Source organism: Pleurodeles waltl, chromosome 12 (genome assembly GCF_031143425.1).
Source record: "Pleurodeles waltl isolate 20211129_DDA chromosome 12, aPleWal1.hap1.20221129, whole genome shotgun sequence".
Lineage (NCBI taxonomy): Eukaryota > Metazoa > Chordata > Amphibia > Caudata > Salamandridae > Pleurodeles > Pleurodeles waltl.
The window spans coordinates 131,228,686-131,251,475 of NC_090451.1; the positions used below are offsets into that span (position 1 = coordinate 131,228,686).

General features: G+C 44.4%; 1 protein-coding gene across 1 annotated transcript in view; it reads right to left on the bottom strand.

Moving 5' to 3' along the window:
* LOC138267717 (hydroperoxide isomerase ALOXE3-like) overlaps positions 1–10,601 on the bottom strand; it is a 249,194-nt gene extending 238,593 nt beyond the window's left edge. The window contains exon 1 of the mRNA XM_069216883.1: positions 10,381–10,601. Within this exon, the coding sequence (XP_069072984.1) occupies positions 10,381–10,527 (147 nt within the window). The 5' untranslated portion in view covers positions 10,528–10,601. The remainder of the gene's footprint in view (positions 1–10,380) is intronic.
* Between the last annotated feature and the right edge of the window lie 12,189 nt (positions 10,602–22,790).

The following is a 22,790-nucleotide window of genomic DNA, read 5'->3' on the forward strand; positions in this document are numbered from 1 at the left end:
TTAACTAAATAAGTTGCCACATCCTGGATTGGTATGTTGGGAGCACCTTGGTGCCATACATGCTACCTTTACTCGCTGAAGTTACTTTCATTCTCAAGCCCAACTCAACACCTTCAGGTTTAATAGTCATATTAGGTAAATAATGAGTACATTGTTTGGCAGGCATTTTAAGTATTGTTACAATTACAGTTGTCTACAAATATCGAAAGCCTACACCGACGCTACCGTCTGCTGCCACTTTCCTATTTTGTGAAAGATCACCACTTCAAGACGGCAAGTGAACAGCACAAGGCAACATCTATAATCTATATAATATCCTAAAATGTGTGCGCGCCCCATTATCCAACCACAGACATTGTGGTAGGGAACAGACTTGGTGTCATGACGCTGCCATATTGTTCCGAAATGGTGTTAAAATGTTTCTAATAGATTAGGCTATATGAGCAACAATTCAGTGATCATAAAATTGTTTTCTTCTAAGTGACGCTTTTAGCGCTTTTTTTTTTTTTTTTTTTAGGTCCGGATAGAGAAAGATTTAGCTGTAAGAAAAACTATCTATATCTATATCTATCTATCCATCTTTTCACCATTGCACACAATGTACAATATGTAACAGAATATATACATGGAACGATAAAGGAAGGAGGATGTTGGCAAATCCTCTTTAGTCATTTTCAGTTTTTTTCATTTGGTTCAGTTTTTGTATGGCAGGGTTTTCACTTACGCCTGGAATTATTTAATGGATGTACACAGTCTTCACTCAGGTAGTACTAATTAAATTTTATTTCGTTAATATTTTGTTGTAATATGTTTTTTTTAATATGCCATCTCCACAACATTGGTACATACAATACTGCATGGGACTGACTACACAGAATTGCACTGTGGGGCTGCCACTCATTCATTGGTCCATCTCCAAGGGATTGCTGCTTGGGATCAGCAGCACGGACGAGCAGTAGTGAGCCTCGGAGGCTTCTCAGCAGTGCTTTGTGCGAGGGTCTGGTTTCATGGAGAAGCAGTCCAGAGCCACTGCACCAGCAGCGTTTCCTTCACGAGATCTTCACCAAGATGCAGGATTGCTGTGGCGTCCACGCTTGGCATCTGCTTCCTGGTGTTGCATTATTACTGGGGACTCAGTGCTACCACAACTATGGTTGTGAGTGATTTGGGTTGTAGTTTGCAGCAGAGCCACAAAAACGTCTGTGCACCATCTAGAGCAGATATCTGTGTGAAACCGGTTATCAGAGTGGAGCGCTGAGTTGCTGTGGTATTAGAAATAGGAGCACGACGGTATCACTAGAACTGGGAGTGAATCTGAGCTGTAACACTAGCAGTGCTCTGCGTGAGTCCGGTAGAATAGAGGCAGGGCCTCCTCTTACCAGCCCGGACGCTATCAAGAGCTGCCTCTGAATGAAGTCCGGGTAAAGAACAGCAGAGCCGTCACTGTGACAGATATCAGCAAGAGCAGAAATGTGAATGAATCTGCATATTTTTGTATGGTTAGCATAAAGAGCAAAGCTCCGCGTGAGGGTGGATACACGAAAGAGATCTAAGTCTTAGAAGTTACTGGAGGCAATCTGAATATTATCTGAAGTAAAATTACAGGTTATATGTAATCGGATTGAGCGTGTTGCTTCGTGCAAATTTTGGTTCCTGAAGCTCTCTCCAAGGACCTCTAATTCTGAAGGAGACTAAACAGTTATTACAGTTCAATAACGTCAAGCACATTAAGGGCCACAGGAAGATCAAGTGTTAAAGGATAAGCAAATTTACAGATTTAAGTTAGTTGTAAACTGGCAATCAAAACACGAATGCATTAGTTAACATGTAGTTGGGGGTGGGAGGGAGCACCCTTTACTGTTAAACCAGGAAAGTTCTAGGGACCAGAAGTCAGGATAAAAGGGATCTGCTAGAAGACCCTGAAAGGCATCAACAACAAGACCACCACCGCCTCTGAAACGGTCTACAGTGCAGGAGCTTAAAATCGCACTTTTTTTTTTTTTTTTTTTTAACCACACACATTAGTTACACCTACACGATTTCCACACAAAGGACTAATCAGGATGAAGTACATGAAGATAACCAACTTCAATGTTTTGCTCAAGCCCACCGCACAACGAGGGTTCTCTAAAATCCTTCTGGCTTACTTATCAAAATGAGACCGGTCCAAGCAGTATTCTGCAGATGCCCGTTAGCGCATTCAACAAGGGGTGTTTAAAGCAAACATTTCACATGGCAACCTAAAACAAAGAATGGACCATGAACTGAAACATGGTAATCTTGAACAACAGTAAATTCTTCTGCATGATGCCTCCATCTGGTGACTCTAGGATCCAGAAAATATCACCTTTACTACACCCCCCCCCCCAGCATTGTTGACTTTTGCTGCTTGAGTCTGGCTTCCTCGCCACCTCGGCTCAAATATGACTGCAGCTCTTAGAGCTCTCCATTGGCTTGCTTCCCTTTTCTCCCACTCAATTTAGATGGCTGCTTTCCTCACTCCTTGTAGCAGTGCTTAATTTGTGCTTGTTTCCGGTGCTGAGCACCAGCACTTATTTTTGCGGGCGGGGGCTTATTCTTCTGCCTCAAGTATTTGCTGTGAGCTCTTGTAGCAAAAGATACATATGGGAAAGACGGAGGGAGAGAAAAGCAAAAAAAAGTCACAAAGTTAGAAGGAAGCTGCGAGAGTGAGCTGGAGAGGCAGGGAGTGTCTGTAAATAGATTAAAGAGGCCAGAGATGTCTCCAGGGTTTACTCCGACTCTGTATTCCGTGCTCACACATTTAATTGCAGCAACTGAGTGTTGCAGAGGAGAGCTTTGAGCACCAGCACGTTTTTTGTTTTACAAATTAAGCACTGCTTTGTAGTAATCATCTTTACTTCCTTTATAAAACAATCCAATGTCCCCCCCCGTATACACCACTTACCAATCTCTGAAAAATACATTCCCCACTGCTTCCCAGGAACCATTCTTTCAAATCCTTCACCCTCAGAAGAGTGGTTGACAAAAACTTATCAATTGCATTATTTGGGTTAGTAAAATGCGTACAGTATGGCTGAATGTGTAATATACAACAGACTTTGCCCTCTTGAGAGCAAGAAATCTAAAGCAAGCCTATTTCACATAAGCATTGCATTTATTGCCACAAGGGCATAGGTAATAGCAGTTAACTCAGAAGTAGTGTTAGTAGCTAGGCCATAAACCAATGTAGACAGTTCTCTAGTCTTTAAAAATCATTTGAAGCTATACCTACAGAAGCAATAATAGTGCCACGAATGTCACCTACTACTTGTGTAGCACTAGTCATAGCACTAGTCATAGCTCTTCCATGAGTTACTACTGTTTAACCATCTATTTCAGCTACATGATACACTGTGGTGGACTATACTTATTTTTAATGGGAATCAGTAGTTTAGCCTTCTGTTTTTCAGGTCTGTGACCCTGTCACCTAATTACTTTTAAACCTACTTATTCTGCTCGGTCTAAGCCCATTTATTTTACTATTTCTTTTAGATGGCTGCCTTCATTTAGTATTAGAGCAGTGTTTTGATTTATGTTATCAGTGCCACTCACTGAAGGTGTCACTATCAAAGTCAAAAGTAAGTGATGAACGTAGGTATTCCCATCATGTCCCTTTCCCACACGTGTGACAGGAACATAATGTACTTTTGGTGGGAATAGTTTACATAATTGCCACCACAAACTTGCCCCCTTATCTATGGTTTGAGATCATAGCCATGTCAAGATCTGTAGGAATATATCTCACGAAAACAAGGTTTTCAGAGGGATGCCTACCAGATGCTATCGACACCATCTATTCTGCACATCGCCTTGATGCAGACCCAGCCTTCATGTCACCATGGAGTCTGATCTACAGACCTCATTCCATGGTAACAAGGGTTTGGGGTGCTTCTCATGGACCTGGTACTGGGAGAAGAAGAAGGTTTTTAGAAAGAACAAGATGTGCAAGTGATATAAGAGCCCCCCCACCCCCCCTTGAAAGGTTGGCCCCAGGTATAAATATGGGATCTCTTAAACCACTCATCAGATCTCTTGTGAAATAGTGAAAGACTCAGGATTGTGCTGCTGCCAGAGGAAGGAAACCTGGACCTGCTTCTTGATGCCAGGATCACCAGAGTGACTACAAGGGCCAGCAGCTTGGCCTTGTGTTCTGAACTACAGGGAAATAAGCTCCGGAGCCATCCTTTCAACTGCACAGCTGAACTGCTGCAACTTGACCTGCCAGAGCTCTTCTGGCCTGTGTTAGAGTGAGTGCCCGATGCAAAAGAGGTGCCTCCCCATCTCCTGGACCCATGAATGGAAATCAGAGTGCAGTCCTCCGAAAATTGGGGAGAAAAAAAAAAAAAGCCACACACATGACTTTTTGGGCTCTTCCCAAAAAACTAACAGGCCTAGCTGCATAACGACTCTGCTATCTGCAACTCCAAACGTGAAGCTCAAGCAATGACCATCCACCATGCCAGAGAGGATCTTTGCAATACAGCAATGACCATCCTAGGCTCTTTATGATCCTTGTAGTCTCTTCCACCAGGAACTTGAGTCTTTACATTGAACTTTGAGAAGTTAACTTTCAGCAGTACTAACCTGGTCCCTGCATTCCATCACGATCAGCTTGAACTGGTGACTTTGCCCAAGTCTAGCACGACCAGATAACTAGGAGTAGTGATTTCTTCTGTTCGGCTCTATACTTACCTAAAGTTTTAAAACTGGATCTCTCTGGTTTGACTTATTTATTTGTTGTTCTGGTATCCTTTTATCAATTAAAATGTAATCTATTCTTCTCTAGATTAGTGAGGGATTTTTCTTCTGCTATGTTTTCACTTTATTACACTGTGTGCTGTATAAATACTTTACACCCCAAGTTGAGCATGACTGCTTTCGTGCCAAGCTACCACAATTTAGTGGTTCACCTTTACAGAGATTGGTGTGGTTGCTTCAGAAGTGTCTTCATCTTCCTCGGCCAATAACAAAGTTCTTTACAGGGAGCCACAAGTCCAGCTCAGGAGGCCCCCACGTATTGAAGCACTATTGGTCACATGGATGACCTGGAAAGGACAATGCCTAATAGAGATCCAAATAGAGTTTTGACATGTTTCTTCACCAAGATCCAGTCCCCCAGATGTAGGTCATAACACCGTTCTTGCCTTGGAAGCAAAGCTTCCAACTTTACCTGGTGAGACAGAACACACCACATCAACCTTTCCTTTTCTGTAATCAAGATTCAGATCATCTATTGTAACTCACAGGAGCAGCTGCAGGCACAGCAGGGAGTCTCTTGGCTCTTCACTAAAATCCCAGGAGTGTCATTGGACTAAAGTAGATGCACACAGCTCTGCCAACCAAGACTTCAGCATCCCATGCATTTGTTCAACAACCCCAAATGTCTCTGTATTGGAGCTACAACTGAACCTTTGTTCCACTTACAGTGCTACACACAGAATCTTCATGACTTCATTCTTTAAAATGTGTGCTGCAATCTGACTGCACAGAATTAATAAGCTGAACCTTGGAAACAATTCCCTCAGCAATAGTTCAGCCACTGTAAGAATAATTTATCCTAGTCATGTAGGTTTCTGGTCAACAAGAAAACAAATAGACCACCATCCAGAGATAGGAATCTATTGCAAATGGGCATTCCTACAAAAGTGAGTTGCAGGCCATTAACAGTACTACCTGTTCTTCCTATGCGACTCAGTTATGACTTTCCTCCTGCCTACATTTTACTGCTGGCAAGTAACAGCTATGGCACATTCTCTGCAGTGCCATGGAAATGGGGGCTGAACCAGTAAGTTCAGAAGGAATGGGCCATAGCTCTCTCCCTATGTGTATATTGGTTTTGTTTTTTTAAAGACTGCTGGCACAACAAATAGCTTGGCCCCTTCTCTACTGATAGATAACGCAAAAGCCTCAAAACGGCCTCTTCATACATGCATTATTAATTATAGGGCTGCTTTCGACCATGTGGAATGGCCTAGACTCTGGGGGAAGCTATTAAACTGGGGGATACCCAAGGCTCTGCTGGATCTGGTAATTGCTCTTGATGCATGGGTGTAAGTGAAGGTGGGAGAAGAAAAACACTTCAAGGCAAAAGAGGTACCGCCTCAGTTCCTGGCACATTTCTTCCCTTTGCACCAGGCACTTTTTTGTGGGCTTTTGCCACTTTTAATAATTGCATCTCTGCTCACGCGCAGCTTGCTTCTTGAATGTACATTGCAGGTGTCTTTAGTAACAATGCTAATGAAAAACTTGAAACTATGCATGTGGGGCTGTGTATATCCCTTTCCATTTGACAACATAGCTTTCGACAGAACTGGTCTCCCATCTCAAAACAGACCTCATACTCATGCTTCACACACCCTGACTTAATCCACTTTATTTCAGGCTCTGGCCATTCTTCAGGAATAGACTTTAGCTCTTCTCAGGTACGAGTAGTGTTTAGCAACACGTTTAAAACAGCATGGATTTTAAATTCAGCTGAGTCTTGCCTATTGGATGTAAATGACTCAGACTTGCCATGTCACCCACATACCCCTTCCCAGAAGGCACAAAATCCCACCCATTCACATGCTGCACATTTCACAACACCTTCTTCTCAAGAAATTCGCAATTACTCCAATAAATCCATTTCATACTTTCAGTTTTGTATGGAAATACCAGAGGAAGTCATGATACCCCTCTGGGATCAAAACTATCCCAAAATCAAGGATCATGTCCAAACCCATACTGATTATCAGTATAGATGGCAACTGTCAAGCGGTTAGAGAGACGGCACACTAGTAAGAGCAATCAGCTCAGTCACCTTTGGATATGGGACTGACCTGCCAGTGGTCCTGGCCTTCTAGCCCTACCGCTGGTGCCCTTGAGACTGCTTGGGCATGGCTAAATTGTCACTGGGTGACATGGCTGGGACAGGTTGGTCAGGCTAGTGGCTCCTTCATCAGGGGAACACACTCGCTGAATTTTTAAGAAGGATCCACCAATTGTTACTATCAAGAGAGTTTGAAGTGAAGTGAACACTGGCCCCGCCACAAATAAAGTCTGGCATCGTCTGCACCTTACATTCATCATTTATGTGCAATAAAGAAAGCCCTTGGATACTCATCCACTTACCTTTACCATTGGGTGCTGGTTTAAGCCACTTACAAGATGAGGTATCTGGGTTCTTAAAGAACAGGGTAGGATACCTTATTCATGAAAATTATTGGCATGCAATTCTATAAGTAAACGTATCTTATAGGACACAAAGCTCCCAAGTTTCACATCAGGGCTGGACTGCCAAGAGGGTGGATCCTTGTGGGTCTCACCACACATGCATTGAGAGGTAAGAGGATGTCAGGCTTTAGTAACAGGCCCTTTATGCATATACCTCGATGCATGTCTATTATCGCCAAGCCTCAGGGAGGCCTGCCATCCTCTCGTCTGCACATTAGGTTAAAGGGAGATACCAATCCTCAAACATCTTAATGGGGTAATAAATATCTGTGCAATGGGGGTTGGGGAGCAAGTGACCTGCTGGACCTTTCAGCCATACCCTAGGTTCCCTGGGAGTGATTTTGCTTGGAGGCTGCCCCTGGCAGGGACAGTGCATAATGTAGTTCCCTAATGTTGTCTGCATTTATATTAAGTATGTACGTCATTTTTCAGCCCTCACTTAGTCACGGTGGAACTTGAACAAGTTAATGTTGATAACATTATTTGCCTCGGACTCTTGGTAGAGAACGAAGAGAAATTGTGGACACAAGGTGCCTGTCCCGGTGGGGTGGGGGTGCAAATAGAAGATGCTTTGCTTTCCACAATGCACCTATAGGTAGGAGCATGCAACTGGAGGATTTGATCCCCAATATTAAACTGCGTACCACTGACATCTGTGCAAAGCATTTACTTTCTTTTCATATCACTGATGTTTAACTGCCTTCCATTCATTGACTGCATTTTGAGAGATTAGATAGCGAAGTCGTGGTAGAACACACATCTGGGTGTCGGCCTCCTTTCTTGTGGCGGACTTTGAGGAGTGCGCTGCAGGGTGTTCCTGGCCCTAGGGTGGTGTGAATGACTGGCACCTTGTAACTACATCAACAGTTTCTTAAAATTAATGGTTAATGAGCTAGGAAATGCTTCAGAACAGTAGGAAATGTGCTGTTATCAACTTTTCCATCATTGTCATACTTCATAGTTGTTAATATGCATTATCACTTTCTCAGATCAAATAAGCCTTTTAGAGCGATAGTCGTGCGCTCCTATTGCAGAAAATGCTCATATTTTAATCTGGATTGAAGTCAATGAAAACAGCGTTTAAAGGCCGCGGGCAATGTTCCTCTGTTTTCTCTAACTGGGGTGTAGGTGGCACTTAACAGGTCATGTTCTTGGGGTGTGGAACCAGGTCACAAAACTGCCTTGATGCCCTATTGCATGGAGCAATGATATCCATTTTTTGCTTTAGTGGTATGGAGAGGCTAATGCCAAAGATCTTTGTTAGTTATGCGCTGCGCGCGAATGGTCAATTTCTTGGCGCACGTATAATTGGCTGCAGCCCACAGAGACCGCACATAGTGGAAAAAAATTAGAGGGAACATTGGCCTCAATGCCAAGTTACTTTGTTTGCCAAGGTTTGTTTTTGTCGCCTGAAAGTCCTCAAGAAGTGTTTAATTTTCTTTCTAGCGGCCCAGCCAGCCTGGATATCTCCTACTCATAGCAAGACCAGGCTGGATTTTTGTAACGCCCTATATCTAGGTCTACCCTTGGCTCGTTTGCCAGACTGCACCATATTCAGAAGTTTGCAACTACACTAGGCCGCAATATGGAGACACAGGGGCACGTTGCGACCGCTGGTCGGAGGAGCTGGTTTCCTTTGCATCGAAGGAAGAGATTCAAGGTCTTGTAACTAGATCACAAAAGAACTATCCCAAGGAAGCCGCTCTGGGCGCCACCGCGCTGAATTTGTACTTGGTGTTTCCGGTGCTGAGCGCCTGCACTTATTTTTCAGGGCCAGGGATTATTCTTCTGTCTCAAGCATTTGCTGTGAGCTAAAGACATAAGGAAAACACGGAGGAAGGGGGAGGGACGAAAAAGCGTCATACAGGGAGAAAGTACAAAGCTGCAATAGTGAGCTGAAGGGGCAGGGAGTGCCTTTATATGGACTGAAGAGGACTGAGATGGCTTCAGGATTACGCCCCCTCGGTATTCCGAGTTCACACATTTACTTGCAGCAGCCGCGTGTTTAAGAGTGCTTTAGGCACCGGCACCTTCATTTACAAATTAAGCACAGATCTTCATCTGAAGCACTACTGTCCTCAAAGTAGCCCGAAACCAGTATACAAACTGCTAGATTGTTTCAACATTGCAAAAATTAGAACCCCACACTTTTCATTCTTCAGGATGCTTGCAAAGTTCCCCAGGCTCCGTTCGCCATCTACGTTTATCTGCGCCTAGGAGTAACCTGGACCTGCTGAGGCGAGGAACGAAAGTCTAGAACTGGTGGCGAGAGCGACAGCTTGTGCTTAACTTGTGCCAGCGGGCGGACACCAGCACTCACGCTTCGGAATATGTTAAATGATTGGAATGTGACCCAGAGCAAGAGCGATGCAGACAATGAGGAAAGAATGGGGTAAAACGGGAGGAAAAAAGTGGCTTGGATAAACTCGGGGTGAAAAAAAGTTGCAGGAGGGAAACCCCAGAAACGGGGGTGGGGGGGGTAGGGTTAGTTGTACAAGGAAACATGAAGTAAAATCTAGCCTAGACAGACTTTGTATTCAGCAACCACAGCACTGGGTAGCATCGAAGGTTGACTCTTAAGAGAAAGGTTTGGCCCCTGCATTTTTTTTTTTCCCCTTCTACTAACAAATTGGACTAAACTCCGCAGGAACTGCTGCGAGACAAGCAAGTTATAAAGGTGGGAACAACAGGCTCGCGGAAGAACCAGCGACCTAGGAAGGCTGTACTGGGCCCCGCTGCAAATATTCAATATAGTATAGGCCCTTAAACCCTACCCGCCGCCTTTCCAGGCAGTAATCCACATCGGGGTGAAATCTGAAGAATGGTCTTTCAATGGTCTGGACCCCGGTACCACTGAACCTGTTGTTACACCACGTACAGGCAGCCCCTGAGAACGGCAAAGCTGTTGAATGAGAAAGAAGAGAGAAACGGGGCTGCTAATGCGAGAGGTAGGGAAAAAAAAATATATATATATATATATATATATATATATTGAAATCTGAAAACAAAAAGCATGCCGCGGTGCACACTGCCGAATTTCTGCCCGTTTTGGAAGGACGACTGCAAATAAATACATTTTCTATAAATCACCACCTTCCCCTAAGGCGTCCCCCTACACAGGAGACGTCAGCCTCCACCCCTACTCACCGCTCCGGGAAGAAGGGCTGTGCCACATTTGTCCAGCGCGCTCTTGGTGCCCTGCGCCTGCAGGCCCACCAGGGTGACGGAGATACAGTCACAGGTCCCGGATAAGAGGAAGGAGCCCGTCGTCACCTTCACCTTGTAAAGAGCCATATCTGCGCGCGCCTCTCAGACCACCGTCCTGCCTGAGAGATCACCTCACTCTAGCCTCCTTCCAGCCCAGCTGTGCTGAGGTTCCACCTCCCTGCCTTTTCTGCTCGCAGGCGGCCGGACCGTCATCATCCTCAGGCCTTGTTCATCAGTTATAATGAGCGCCACAGGTGCTGCGGCACCTGAGCCCGGACGCTTCATTGCAAACGCTGTTTGTTAGTAGCCAACCGCCCGGATGTTCCCTGACTGCCTCACAACCGATGGGTACCTGGCTGCTCCACTGGCCTTTGCTGGTCTCCCCTTTAGTTCAAGAGTTATTCTTCCTTTCTTTCTAAAATTATGTTGAGGTAAATGTTGTGCCTTGCAAAAGTTACCTCGGCCTGCAGCATATCTGAGGCACTCCACAAAACTCCGGTTATGTTCTTTGTTTAACCAACAGCAAATTGCATTTTGGGCATGAAGGTTCCTTTTTATCACTCTCGGTTCGCTTAAAGAAATTCTAGCATGCAAAATGTTTCTAGTTCTAGAAAAAAGATTCTAAAGTGACTCCAGTCTTGAGGTTTCCTTTATAAAATATGGTTTTCATGTGTGTTCATTGAATTGTAGCACCTTTGGAGGTCCAGGACTACCGCTCCCAGAATGCCCCTTGCTGTTTAATGAACACCTTGGCTGGTGCATCTAGTCCTTGGTGACATGGACTCATCTGTTAACTTTATGAAAACCAGAACTGTTCAAAGAACTAATTGAAGGTGTCACTCGAGACAAAGGGTCAAAATGGAGCCATGCTCTGAGGTTACAAAAGTGCCGGCTCAGGCCGTACAAACGTTACATACAATAACATTCACTTATCCCCCATCAACCCACGTTCCTAACCCGCACTGGTCGTGCTGCATGGTAAATCCTAAAGCAGATTGTCCTGTCACCCAAGCAACTCTTAAAACAAGCATCGGCAAAGCCAATACGTGTGGGATTGGCTGCTCGGCCTTCGCCAATATAAACATGCTTGGGCAAAGCTTAGTGTTTGGCTTTAATATTGCTACATTTTCGGGGGAAGAGTTAAAAAAAAATGAAAATAACATACACCTAAGCTTGGCACCCATGAGTGCAACAGAGCCAGCTTTAGCCCTGGGGCCACCTGGTGTGACAATCTTTTTTTGGCACCCCCTGCAATTACCTCCTTCTCCACCGATTCCCTCATCGCCACCATCCAACGGTGCCCCTCATCTCTCCATAGCCCCTCTTTCACATACATTTCATTTGTTTCATAGCGCTACTCATACCAGTGTCTGGTATCAGAGCACTGCACATCACACACACGTTGTATAGAGACAATGAATCACACCTGTGTAAGTCAGTCGATAAGAAATGTTACATAAACCAAGGAGGATTACAAGGCATAGCAATCACGTCATCCATAGTACGACCCAGTATATTTTAACTGTGCTTGGTCTGGAGAAGCACACATTTAGGATTTAAAACATATTATAGTGGATGGGGTTGGTTTTATTGATAAGAATATATTTCTACCCAAACAAATCCTTTTTAGCAAAATTAGGATAACAAAAGACTGGGGAAAATGGCATAACGTTCAAACCTATATCATGCAGTCTACATGCAGCTCTCTGACAATTCATAGGTCACTGTGCTATTTTAGGATTATACTGTATGAACTGCAAGCAACAATAGGGTCTCGGTGACAAAACCAGTAACCCACTGAGCTATCCACATAAAATAAAGTCTGTGATCTGTATGGTAACGTTATTTGCAGCTGGCATATTAATCCTCTGTGCTGCCACTAGACAAATCTCTGATCTCTCTCCAGCAGGAACATTGATCACCAGAGTTATCTTGACATTTTTATTTTAGCCTGAAAAATGCTGGACACACAAGGAACTCGGCAGGTACATTTTACATCATTTTTTATATATATGATATAACAAAATTGATTACATGATGGCTGCTCCTTGTATGACGCGTTACCAAAAAAACATTAAAAGTAGGTCACCCATGCGTATGCATGCATCATTAGAGGCCGAAGAGTAAGTCTAACAGGTAACAGTGAGACGGTGACGGCCTTGGTGTGATGGGAAGGACTTGGGGTGAGGGACACGTGGTCGGGAGTCTAGGTGGTAGTGGCAGGGTACCAAAATAGTAGGGTAGGCAAGTTTGCAATTTGAATGGATTATAGCTTGGCAATGGAAAAGGTGGAAATAAATACATTAACAATTATTGTTTTTCATTCTGAAATAAAACAGAGGCACACTTTACTTGGGAAACGTAAATTGATTTTAGAGTTGTGAAAATGGTCATAAAAAGCAGTGAAGTTACATAAAAATGTACAAGCATTGGCAAAGCATTGACAAAGCTAACAGGTATGGCATCACCCACCAGCATTTTGACAATTCTTGTTTTGTTTTGTCATGGCTTTGCAAAACTTTATTGTTTGGAAAGCTGTTGGGTGTTTGCCAACAAAAAAAGGAACATTGATTAAAGTCAAACATGTTTTTTGGTCTTCAAAAAGGACACATTACAAAAGTACATCCTGGCACTGACGGGAACTACTTTCTATGTGGATGTGCTCCTTGTGAAATGGCAGCATATTGTAATACATAGTGATGTGAGCCAGTGGCTGAAGTTGGGTGACGTGTTGCCCCTTGATTCATGCTGAAGTGAGTTGGAGAAGAATTTGAATGACACAACCACAGGGAAATTGATGAAGTGTGGCTAAAGTCTTTAATAGTATCTATGTCATGCGCATAATTTTAATAACATCAAAAGGTTTTGGTTAACACGGACCTAAAAAGTCCAAACATTGTGCAATTGGCTGCAAGCCTTTTGCCTTTGAGATAGAAAGAAAGAAGAAAAGAAATGAAGAAGGAAAGTATATCAAGAAAGGAGAAAAGAAGAAAATAAAGAAAAAGGAAGGAAAGAAGAAAGACAAGAAGGAAAGAAAGGAGTCAAGAAGGAAAGAAGGCAATACATAAGGAAGGCAAGGAAGAAAGAAAGACCAATTGATGTAGACAATCAGAAGGAAGGAAATAAATAAATATTGATTGAATGAAAGCAGGAACGATGGGATGAAAAAGAGGGAATGAAAGCAGGAAAGTAAGAAAGAAAGATAGAAGGAAAGAAGGATGGCAAGATAGAAGAAAGGAAAAAATGGAAGAAGGAAAGGAAGAGAGACCACAATAAAAAGGAATGAACATATGAAAGAAAGAAACATTGAAAGCAAGAAAAAAGGAGAGATGGAATGAAAGCAAAGAAGAAGGAATGAAGTCAAGAAAGAAGGAATGAATGTAAGAAAGAAGAAAAGAAGTAATGAAAGCAAGAAAGACGTTAAGAAGGAAAGAAAGAAGACAAGATGGGAAGAAAGCAGAAAAGAGAGAGAGAAGGAATAAAAGGAAAAAAGCAAGAAAATGAAATAAGAAATGAAAAAGAGAACAGAGTAAAGAAGGAAACAGCAATGAAAAAAGGAAATCAAGTAAGAAGACAAGAACAAATGAAAGAATGAAAGATAAAAGGAAAGAAAGAAGGAATGAGCAAATGAGAGAACAAAGCAAAGCAAGGGTTACATTTGAGGCAGTACTTTGGGGGCGTTGAGAGCTACAATCCACTATGACCCCCTTGGACACCCCCAACCACTCAGCAACAAGCCAGGAGGCGTGGGTGCTGTTCATGGTCTCTGGAGGGGACGTGGCCTACCAGGCTGCCATGCTGAAAAGCACCTTCAACATCTCCCAGCGCAGGTTACATTTGAGGCAGTGCTTTGGAGGTATTGAGTTCTACGGTCCACAAGGACCCCCTTGGACATCTCTAACCGCTCTACAATGAGTCAGGAGGCGTGGGTGCTGTTCATGGTCTCTGGAGGGGGCATAGCCTACCAGAACAATGTGCTGAAAAGCACCTTCAACAAGCCCGGGACAAGGGTAGGCCCTTCCTGCGCCTGTCAGTGACAGGAAGAGGCAGGGCCACCCCCCTTGGCTCTGTGGTTGAACTATAACAGGACTCTAAATGCAAATGTACTGTTTCATTTACTTGTGTAGCCTGGACTCCAGGTTAAGGGTAATAGTCCTTCTGCTTTGTGACTACTGCCCCCACTTCTGTTCTAGCACCAAGCCATTTCTAATACTACACGTCATACAGCAGGTGATATTTGGGGTCTCCTTGTACCCTGATTTTGGAAGGGACCATTGGAAAACCTGTGGCAAGATCTCCATCGTAAGGCAGACATTGCTCCAGGACTTAATCTTGGTCACTGGTCTAGGAACAACCCTAAAAGCATATTTAAGATCCTCAGTGGTGGTGCGGGCTGGAGTTGCTATGGAGGGACTGGCCATTAAGGAAATAGCTGCAGTAGCCTTGTGGTGAAGTGCTGATTTTGCCCCGTCATTGTGTGGGTTTGTATCCTGTCAGCTTGCTACCCCCCCTGCTTATTTGCAACTTCATTTATTGCTTCAAGTTTTAGGGGGGTGGTGATAAGTATTCCCTCTAATCAGTAATCAAAGGTCAAGATTGGGAAAAGGAAAGCACTAGATAGTCATCTAGTTCATACACCCCCAGCAAAGGCTACTTCCAGCAGGTTGCACAGAGCTATCAGAGCCATTATCACAAAGATTGTGCTTACTGAACAGCGACTGTCATTACAGTCTGAGAATGCAATCGCGTTTAGGCCTCATCAAGATATACTTTCCAGGCCCACACTAGGGGCCAGATGTAACAAAGGGTTTTTCCCATTCTGTGTCAATGGGAAAATGTGTTCGTACATATGGCCCTTGATCCTGTGCCTATGCCACATACTGCCCCAAGAGTTAGTGAACCTGACTGTGTAAGTGAGCCACGCACAACTCATATAGAACAACTTTAAAAGAGAGTAAGAAAAAGAGGCAGCATGCAGGCAGTAGGAAAAAAATTATGCCTCCTTCCCCGGCTCTAGCTCAGGTGCATTTAAGAGATGAGCTGCCTGACTTATCACAATCAATGTTTAGCGAAGGGAGTGTTGTCCGATTGCTATAGGCAACTTATGGATGAATTTTTAAGGTTAAGGGGCTTCTAAAAGAGCACCTAACTCCAATCTGTGTCCGTCAAGCAGTTATAGAGAAGGAACTGGGTGATGGTAGTAAGGTCGAGACCCTGCAGGTTGTAACTAACTCCACTGCAGAGTTCCACAAGGATCTAGGGCTGAGGAGCTTCCCATATTGTGTGTTCAGAGGATGGCCCCCAACTCAATGGCCCAGAGATTGGAATACTAACTGAGCCCTCTAATCAGGGACAGTGGAGGGATGGCATAGAACGTATCAATCCAACTCCTCCAGTAAATTCTGGGCGTCTAGGTTGAATCAAGGATGATCATGCCGCTGATAATGGTCCTTGCCCCCCGAATCACACTAACCCGAGGGGGAACCCTAAGTTGCCAGTTAAAATCTTCCACAGGCTTTGTGTCCATATGTAGTAGTACTAACCGGACTATCACATCTGAGAAAGGGCCAAATTGAATCATATGACGCCCTTTACAATAAAATTCTGGGGTGGTTAGTTCGGTTTAGAGGTTTCCCTCTTGTGCAACTCAACAACATGCTATGTGTAAGAAGAGTGGTATGGATTGGCCCAAAGAGGGTGGACCGAGATGGTGACTGTGTCATCATTAATTTTAGATCCCCGTCTCTGGCCCAAGCGGTGAGTAAAGTGTCTGCCGGGTCCTGTAAAGAGACCTATCCTCTAGGCAACTTTTATTGCTCCTTTACCCCCTTTGCTGCCAGGCTTTTTCCCCCTCAGGTGTGAAGGCCTTTTTTTTTTACTATTTGGGGCAGTTCACGCTTACGCCTTCAAAACTTTTTGTCTACATAAGCTAACCACGCCAAATTTGCATCCTTTTTTACAGCATCCTAGGGATTCTAGAGGTACCCAGACTTTGTGGGTTCCCCTGAATGAGACCAAGAAATTAGCCAAAATACAGCAAAAAAATCATTAAAAAAAAAAACAGGAAAAAAGGGATGCAGAAGAAGGCTTGTGTTTTTTCCCTGAAAATGGCATCAATAAAGGATTTACGGTGCTAAAATTACCATCTCCCCAGCTTTCAGGAACAGGCAGACTTGAATCAGAAAACCCGATTTTTCAACTCAATTTTGGCATTTTACTTGGACATACCCCATTTTTACTGTTTTTTGTGCTTTCAGTCTCCTTCCAGTTAGTGACAGAAATGGGTGTGAAACCAATGCTGGATCCCAGAAAGCTAAACATTTCTGAACAGGAGACAAAATTCTGAATTCAGCAAGGGTTAAGTTTTGTAGATCCTACAAGGGTTTCCTACAGAAAATAACAGCTGAAATAAAAAAATATTGAAATTGAGGCGAAAAAAACAGCCATTTTTCTCCACGTTTTACTCTGTAACTTTTTCCTGCAATGTCAGATACACTGTTACGTCTGCTGGACTCTTCTGGTTTGCGGGGATATATAGGGCTTGTAGGTTCATCAAGAACCCTAGGTACCCAGAGCCAATAAATGAGCTGCATCTTGCAATGGGTTTTCATTCTATTCCGGGTATACAGCAATTCTTTTGCTGAAATATAAAGAGTTAAAAATAGGTATCAAGAAAATCTTTGTATTTCCAAAATGGGCACAAGAAGCGGTGTTGAGAAGTAGTGATTATTTGCACATCTCTCAATTCCGGGGTGCCCATACTAGCATGTGAATTACAGGGCATTTCTCAAATAGGCGTCTTTTTCACACAATGTCTTACATTTGGAAGGAAAAAAATTAGAGAAAGACAAGGTGCAATAAAACTTGTTTTGCTATTCTGTGTTCCCCCCAGTGTCCCGATGAAAAACAGTACCTCACTTGCGTGGGTAGGCCTAATGCTCGTGACAGGAAACGCAACAAGGACACATCACATTTTTACATTGAAATCTGATGTGTTTTTTGCAAAGTGCCTAGCTGTAGACTTTGGCCTCCAGCTCAGCCGGCACCTAGGGAAACCTACCAAACCTGCGCATTTTTGAAAACTAGACACCTAGGGGAATCCAAGATGGGGTGACTTGTGGGGCTCTCACCAGGTTCTGTTACACAGAATCCTTTGCAAACCTCAAAAAGTGGCCAAAAAAACACTTTTTCCTCGCATTTGAGTGACAGAAAGTTCTGGAATCCGAGAGCAGCCACAAATTTCCTTCCATCCAGCGTTCCCCCGAAGCCTCCCTATTAAAATGGTACCTCACTTGTGTGGGTAGGCCTAGCGCCTGTGACAGGAAATGCCCCAAAACACAATGTGGACACATCGCATTTTCCCACAGAAAACAGAGCTGTTTTTTGCAAAGTGCCTAGCTGTGGATTTTGGCCTCTAGCCCAGCTGGCACCTAGGGAAACCTACCAAACCTACACATTTCTGAAAACTAGACACCTAGGGGAATCCAAGATATGGTGACTTGTGGGACTCTCACCAGGTTCTGTTACCAGAATCCTTTGCAAAACCTCAAAATTTGGCCCAAAAACACTTTTTCCTCTCATTTCGGTGACAGAAAGTTCTGAAATCTGAGAGGAGCCACAAATTTCCTTCCACCCAGCGTTCCCGCAAGTCTCCCGATAAAAATGTTACCTCACTTGTGTGGGTAGGCCAAGCACCCACAACAGGAAATGCCCCAAAACACAATGTGGACACATCACATTTTTCCCAAAGAAAACAGAGCTGTTTTTTGCAAAGTGCCAAGCTGTGGATTTTGGCCTCTAGCCCAGCTGGCACCCAGGGAAACCTACCAAACCTGCACATTTCTAAAAACTAGACACCTAGGGGAATCCAAGATGGGGTGACTTCTGGGACTCTCACCAGGTTCTGTTTCCAGAATCCTTTGCAAACCTCAAGATTTGGCCCAAAAACACTTTTTCCTCTCATTTCGGTGACAGAAAGTTCTGGAATCTGAGAGGAGAGACAAATTTCCTTCCACCCAGCGTTCCCCCAAGTCTCCCGATAAAAATGGTACCTCGCTTGTGTGGGTAGGGCCAAGCACCTGCGACAGGAAATGCCCCAAAACACAACGTGGACACATCACATTTTCCCAAAGAAAACAGAGCTGTTTTTTGCAAAATGCCTAGCTGTGGATTTTGGCCTCTAGCTCAGCCGGCACCTAGGGAAACCTACCAAACCTGTGCATTTCTGAAAACTAGATGCTTAGGGGAATCCACGATGGGGTGACTTGTGGGGCTCTCACCAGGTTCTGTTACCCAGAATACTTTGCAAACCTCACAATTTGGCCAAACAAAACACTTTTTCCTCACATTTCGGTGACAGAAAGTTCTGGAATCTGAGAGGAGCCACAAATTTCCTTCCACCCAGTATTCCCCCAAGCCTCCCGATGAAAATGGCACCTCACTTGTGTGGGTAGGCCTAGCTCCCGCGACAGGAAATGCCCCAAAAAAACAATGTGGACACATCACATTTTTCCCAAAGAAAACAGAGCTGTTTTTTGCAAAATGCCTAGCTGTGGATTTTAACCTCTAGCTCAGCCGGCACCTAGGGAAACCTACCAAACCTGTGCATTTTTGAAAACTAGACACCTAGGGGAATCCAAGATGGGGGTGACTTGTGGGGCTCTCACCAGGTTCTGTTACCCAGAATCTTTTGCAACCTCACAATTTGGCCAAAAAACACTTTTTCCTCACATTTCTGTGACAGAAAGTTCTGGAATCTGAGAGGATCCACAACTATCCTTCCACCCAGTGTTTCCCCAAAACACTACCTGGACACATCAAAATTATCAAATACAGAACTACCTGTTTTTGCGGAGGTCACCTGCGTTTTTGGTCCTGGGCTCAGCAGCCATCTAGGGAAACCTACCAAACCCAGACATTTTTGAAAACTAAACACCCGAGGGAGTCCAGGGAGGTGTGACTTGCGTGGCTCCCCCAATGGTTTCTTACCCAGAATCCTCAGCAAACCTCAAATTTAGTACTGGGTCAAATTTCCTACCACCCAACATTCCCCTCAGTCTCCTAATCAAAATGATACCTCACTTGTGTAGGTGGGCCAAGTGCCTGTGACAGGGAAGAGGCAAAAACTTCTAAATTGAGGGGGAACCAAAGCGCGTCCAAAAGGGCAGTTTGAAAAAGAACATTTTTAGGCTGACAAGTGCAGCAGAATTCTTATCGGTATAGATGAGATAATGTTGGGTGGTAGGAATTTTGTGGATTCCTGCAGATTCCGGAAGGTTCCATCACAAAAATGTGGGAAAAATGTGTGATTTCCAGCAAAGTTGGACGTTTGTAAGGCATTGTGGGTAAGAAAATTATGCGGGTACATGTTAAGCACACCACCCTGGAATCAACCAGATGTTTAGTTTTCAGATGTGTCTAGGTCTTGTGGATTTTTCTACATGGCAGTGTCCCAAAATCAAAAAAGTGCAGCTCTCACCATTCCAAATGGGACGATTTTGAGAGTTACCAAGCTCTCATGGCCCAAATGTAAAACCGAAACCCAAAATAATCAAATGTCCTCTTGCTTGCTGTGGGATAAGATGTTTTAGTGTGAGGGGGAGAGCTGAAAGACTGTTACCCCCTTTAGTTGGGCTGGGGGCATAACCAGGCCCATGCTGGTTGGTAGCCACCACCCCACAATTTTTTTTTATTTTTTATTCCCTGGCATGTAGTAGACTTTCTGCCACCACCCCCAGGGGTGTGGATCGGGGGTAATTGCCCAAACTGCCCACTGGTGGGCAGAATAACTTTGTCCCCATTAATTTGTGGTGAGGGTATGGCCATACTCCCACCCTCGTTTAAAAAAAAAAAAAATCTTCCCTGGTCTCTGGTGGGCTTTCTGCTCCCCTTGGGGGGTAGATGGGCCTACCAAAGATAGGCCGATTTGCCCCCAAGTGTGGCAGATATGGCCAACAGTAATATGCCCCCACGGGGAGTGACCCTTGCCTGAGGGGTCGCTCCCGTATATAAAAACATAAAGTAAATTTAAAAAACATATATATCCCTGGTGTCTAGAGGTTTCTGCCCTACCCTGGGGGCAGATCGGCCTAATATTATTAGGCCGATCTGCCTTCATGGGGGGTGGTAGGGGCAGAAAAAGCCTAAAAATATTTTGCTCCCCTTATGCATAAGTATAAAAAAATAAAAACATCCCTGGTGTCTAGTGGTTTCTGCCCCCCCTGGGAGAAGATCGGCCTAATTATATGGGCAAGAAATTTCCTAAAAATAATTAGGCCCCCTGGGGAGCAGCCCTTGCCCAAGAGGCCGCTCCCCTTATGCGTAAGTATGATTAAAAAAAAAACAACTGGTGTCTAGTGGTTTCTTATATTAGGCCAATCTGCCCCAGGGGGGCAGAAATGGCCTAAAAATAATTTGGCCCCCCGGGAAGTGACCCTTGCCTAAGGGGTCACTCCCCACACATAAAAGAAAAAATAAACAACAAAAAATGTATCCCTGGTGTCTAGGGGTCTTCTGCCCCCCAGGGGCAGAAATGGCCTAAAAATGCACCCGGGGAGCGGCCCTTGCCCAAGGGACCGCTCCCCTTATTGAAATATATGTATATAAAAAAATCCCTTTTGTCTAGAGGCCTTTTCTGCTTCCCGATCACAACTGTGAGAGACATGAAAGGAAAGGTCTTTCCTTTCCTTTTATGCCTCTCCCGTCCCACCTCCAGGTTGGAAAAGAAATGCTTTTGCATTTCTCTTCCGAGATCGCGCTGGAAGCATGAGGTGACCTCTGATCAGCGCGCGATTTGCGTGCTGACTTCGTCAGACATCACTGGGAGGGGGTGGGGGGTTAGGAGTGGAAGGGGAAGCGATTCCCCTTCCATTCCCCGACTTGGGGTGTGGGAGGGAGGCCCACGGGGGGACCGCTAGCGCTCCCCGTGGGCTGGGTGCAGGACGAGCTGGTCTCGTCCCAGGCACACGGGAACCGTGTGCCAGGACGAGACCAGCTCTTCCCATGTACCGTGGGAGTTAATGGCCAGAATTCCAACTCTTGTCACATGCAAAAGGAGCACATAGCCCCTTCGCACCTTGTGTTTCACACCAATCAGTAGGGCAGTAAACAGGGTTTAAAAATAAAAACTCCATATTTCAATCTCATTCTTAAATGGGTCCCCAGTCCTGTGTTCCACTCCAATGAGAGGAGGTATGCCACTTTTTCATACCAACATATAATCATTTCAACAGTCTGGCAGGGGTTGATTGACTGCCAGATGAAGGGCAGTGTAAACCTCTAGGCCAGAGGTCTTCAAACTGGGGGGCGGGCCCCCCTTGGGGGGCCTCAAGTGATCCCAGGGGGGGCGCCAAACTCTGGCCAAAAGAAATATTATACAGATAACATGCCTTTGTTTTAAGCAGAAGCATGTTATTGCAGTTTTAGAAAGGTAACAGTACTTAACTGCAATGTTTAAATAGGTTTAGACCTATTTAAACATTGCCATCTTTCTAAAATAATTGTGAAAAATTCTGAGGGGGGGCCCAAGGATTTTAATTTTTCAACTGGGGGGGCGCTGCATTAAAAAGTTTGAAGACCACTGCTCTAGGCTCTAAGGGCAGGGGGATAGAAGTGGATGTATGTGCCTTTCCCAATGTTGAGAGATGAGCCAGTAGGGCCTCTGCTCACCCTATTATTTAAATAGGGAGATTGGATCCAACAATGTAAGGGTGAGAGTAAGTCCCCCATGGCAGTGGGTAAGCTCACAAACGTAGAAGTGTTATAGCTGAGGAAATGAATGCCTCACAACATATTCCACAGTGGTTGAGCAGCAGCCTGATAAAAATGATAAGCAGCCTGATAAAAATGTGAGCCGCACTATATTTTGTGTTGGTTATAAAGTAAGCCAAGGTGAAGCAACAATCATGGGGGGCTTTAATGTTATTGACATCAAAACTTATAATGTAGGCACTGTGGGAATCTCACGCATGCCCATGTAAAATCAAATGATCAACGCAAAGGGTGAGGATAGTGCTGAAGTTTTGGAATGCCAAAATAAGCTATATCATGGAAAGTTGCCGGCCTGGTTTCCAAACAAGTCTGTCCAGAGTGGCGCAAGTTCATCGACCAGTTCGACTTTTGTTTATTCAAGGGACATGGTCCCTACAACCCCTCCATCATGTAGGCAATGTTAATTTCTCAAAGAAAGCCATAAAAACAGGGAAGGGAAGGCCCTCAGTGGTCTTACCACCTGGAAAAAAACAACAGTGTTAGGTGGGCTGAGAGACAATCAGGTGGATTCTCCAAACATACTGAGTGTGTGTTTAACAGTCCCCAGGGCAAAATGTATTAATTTTATAACATTCACTGCA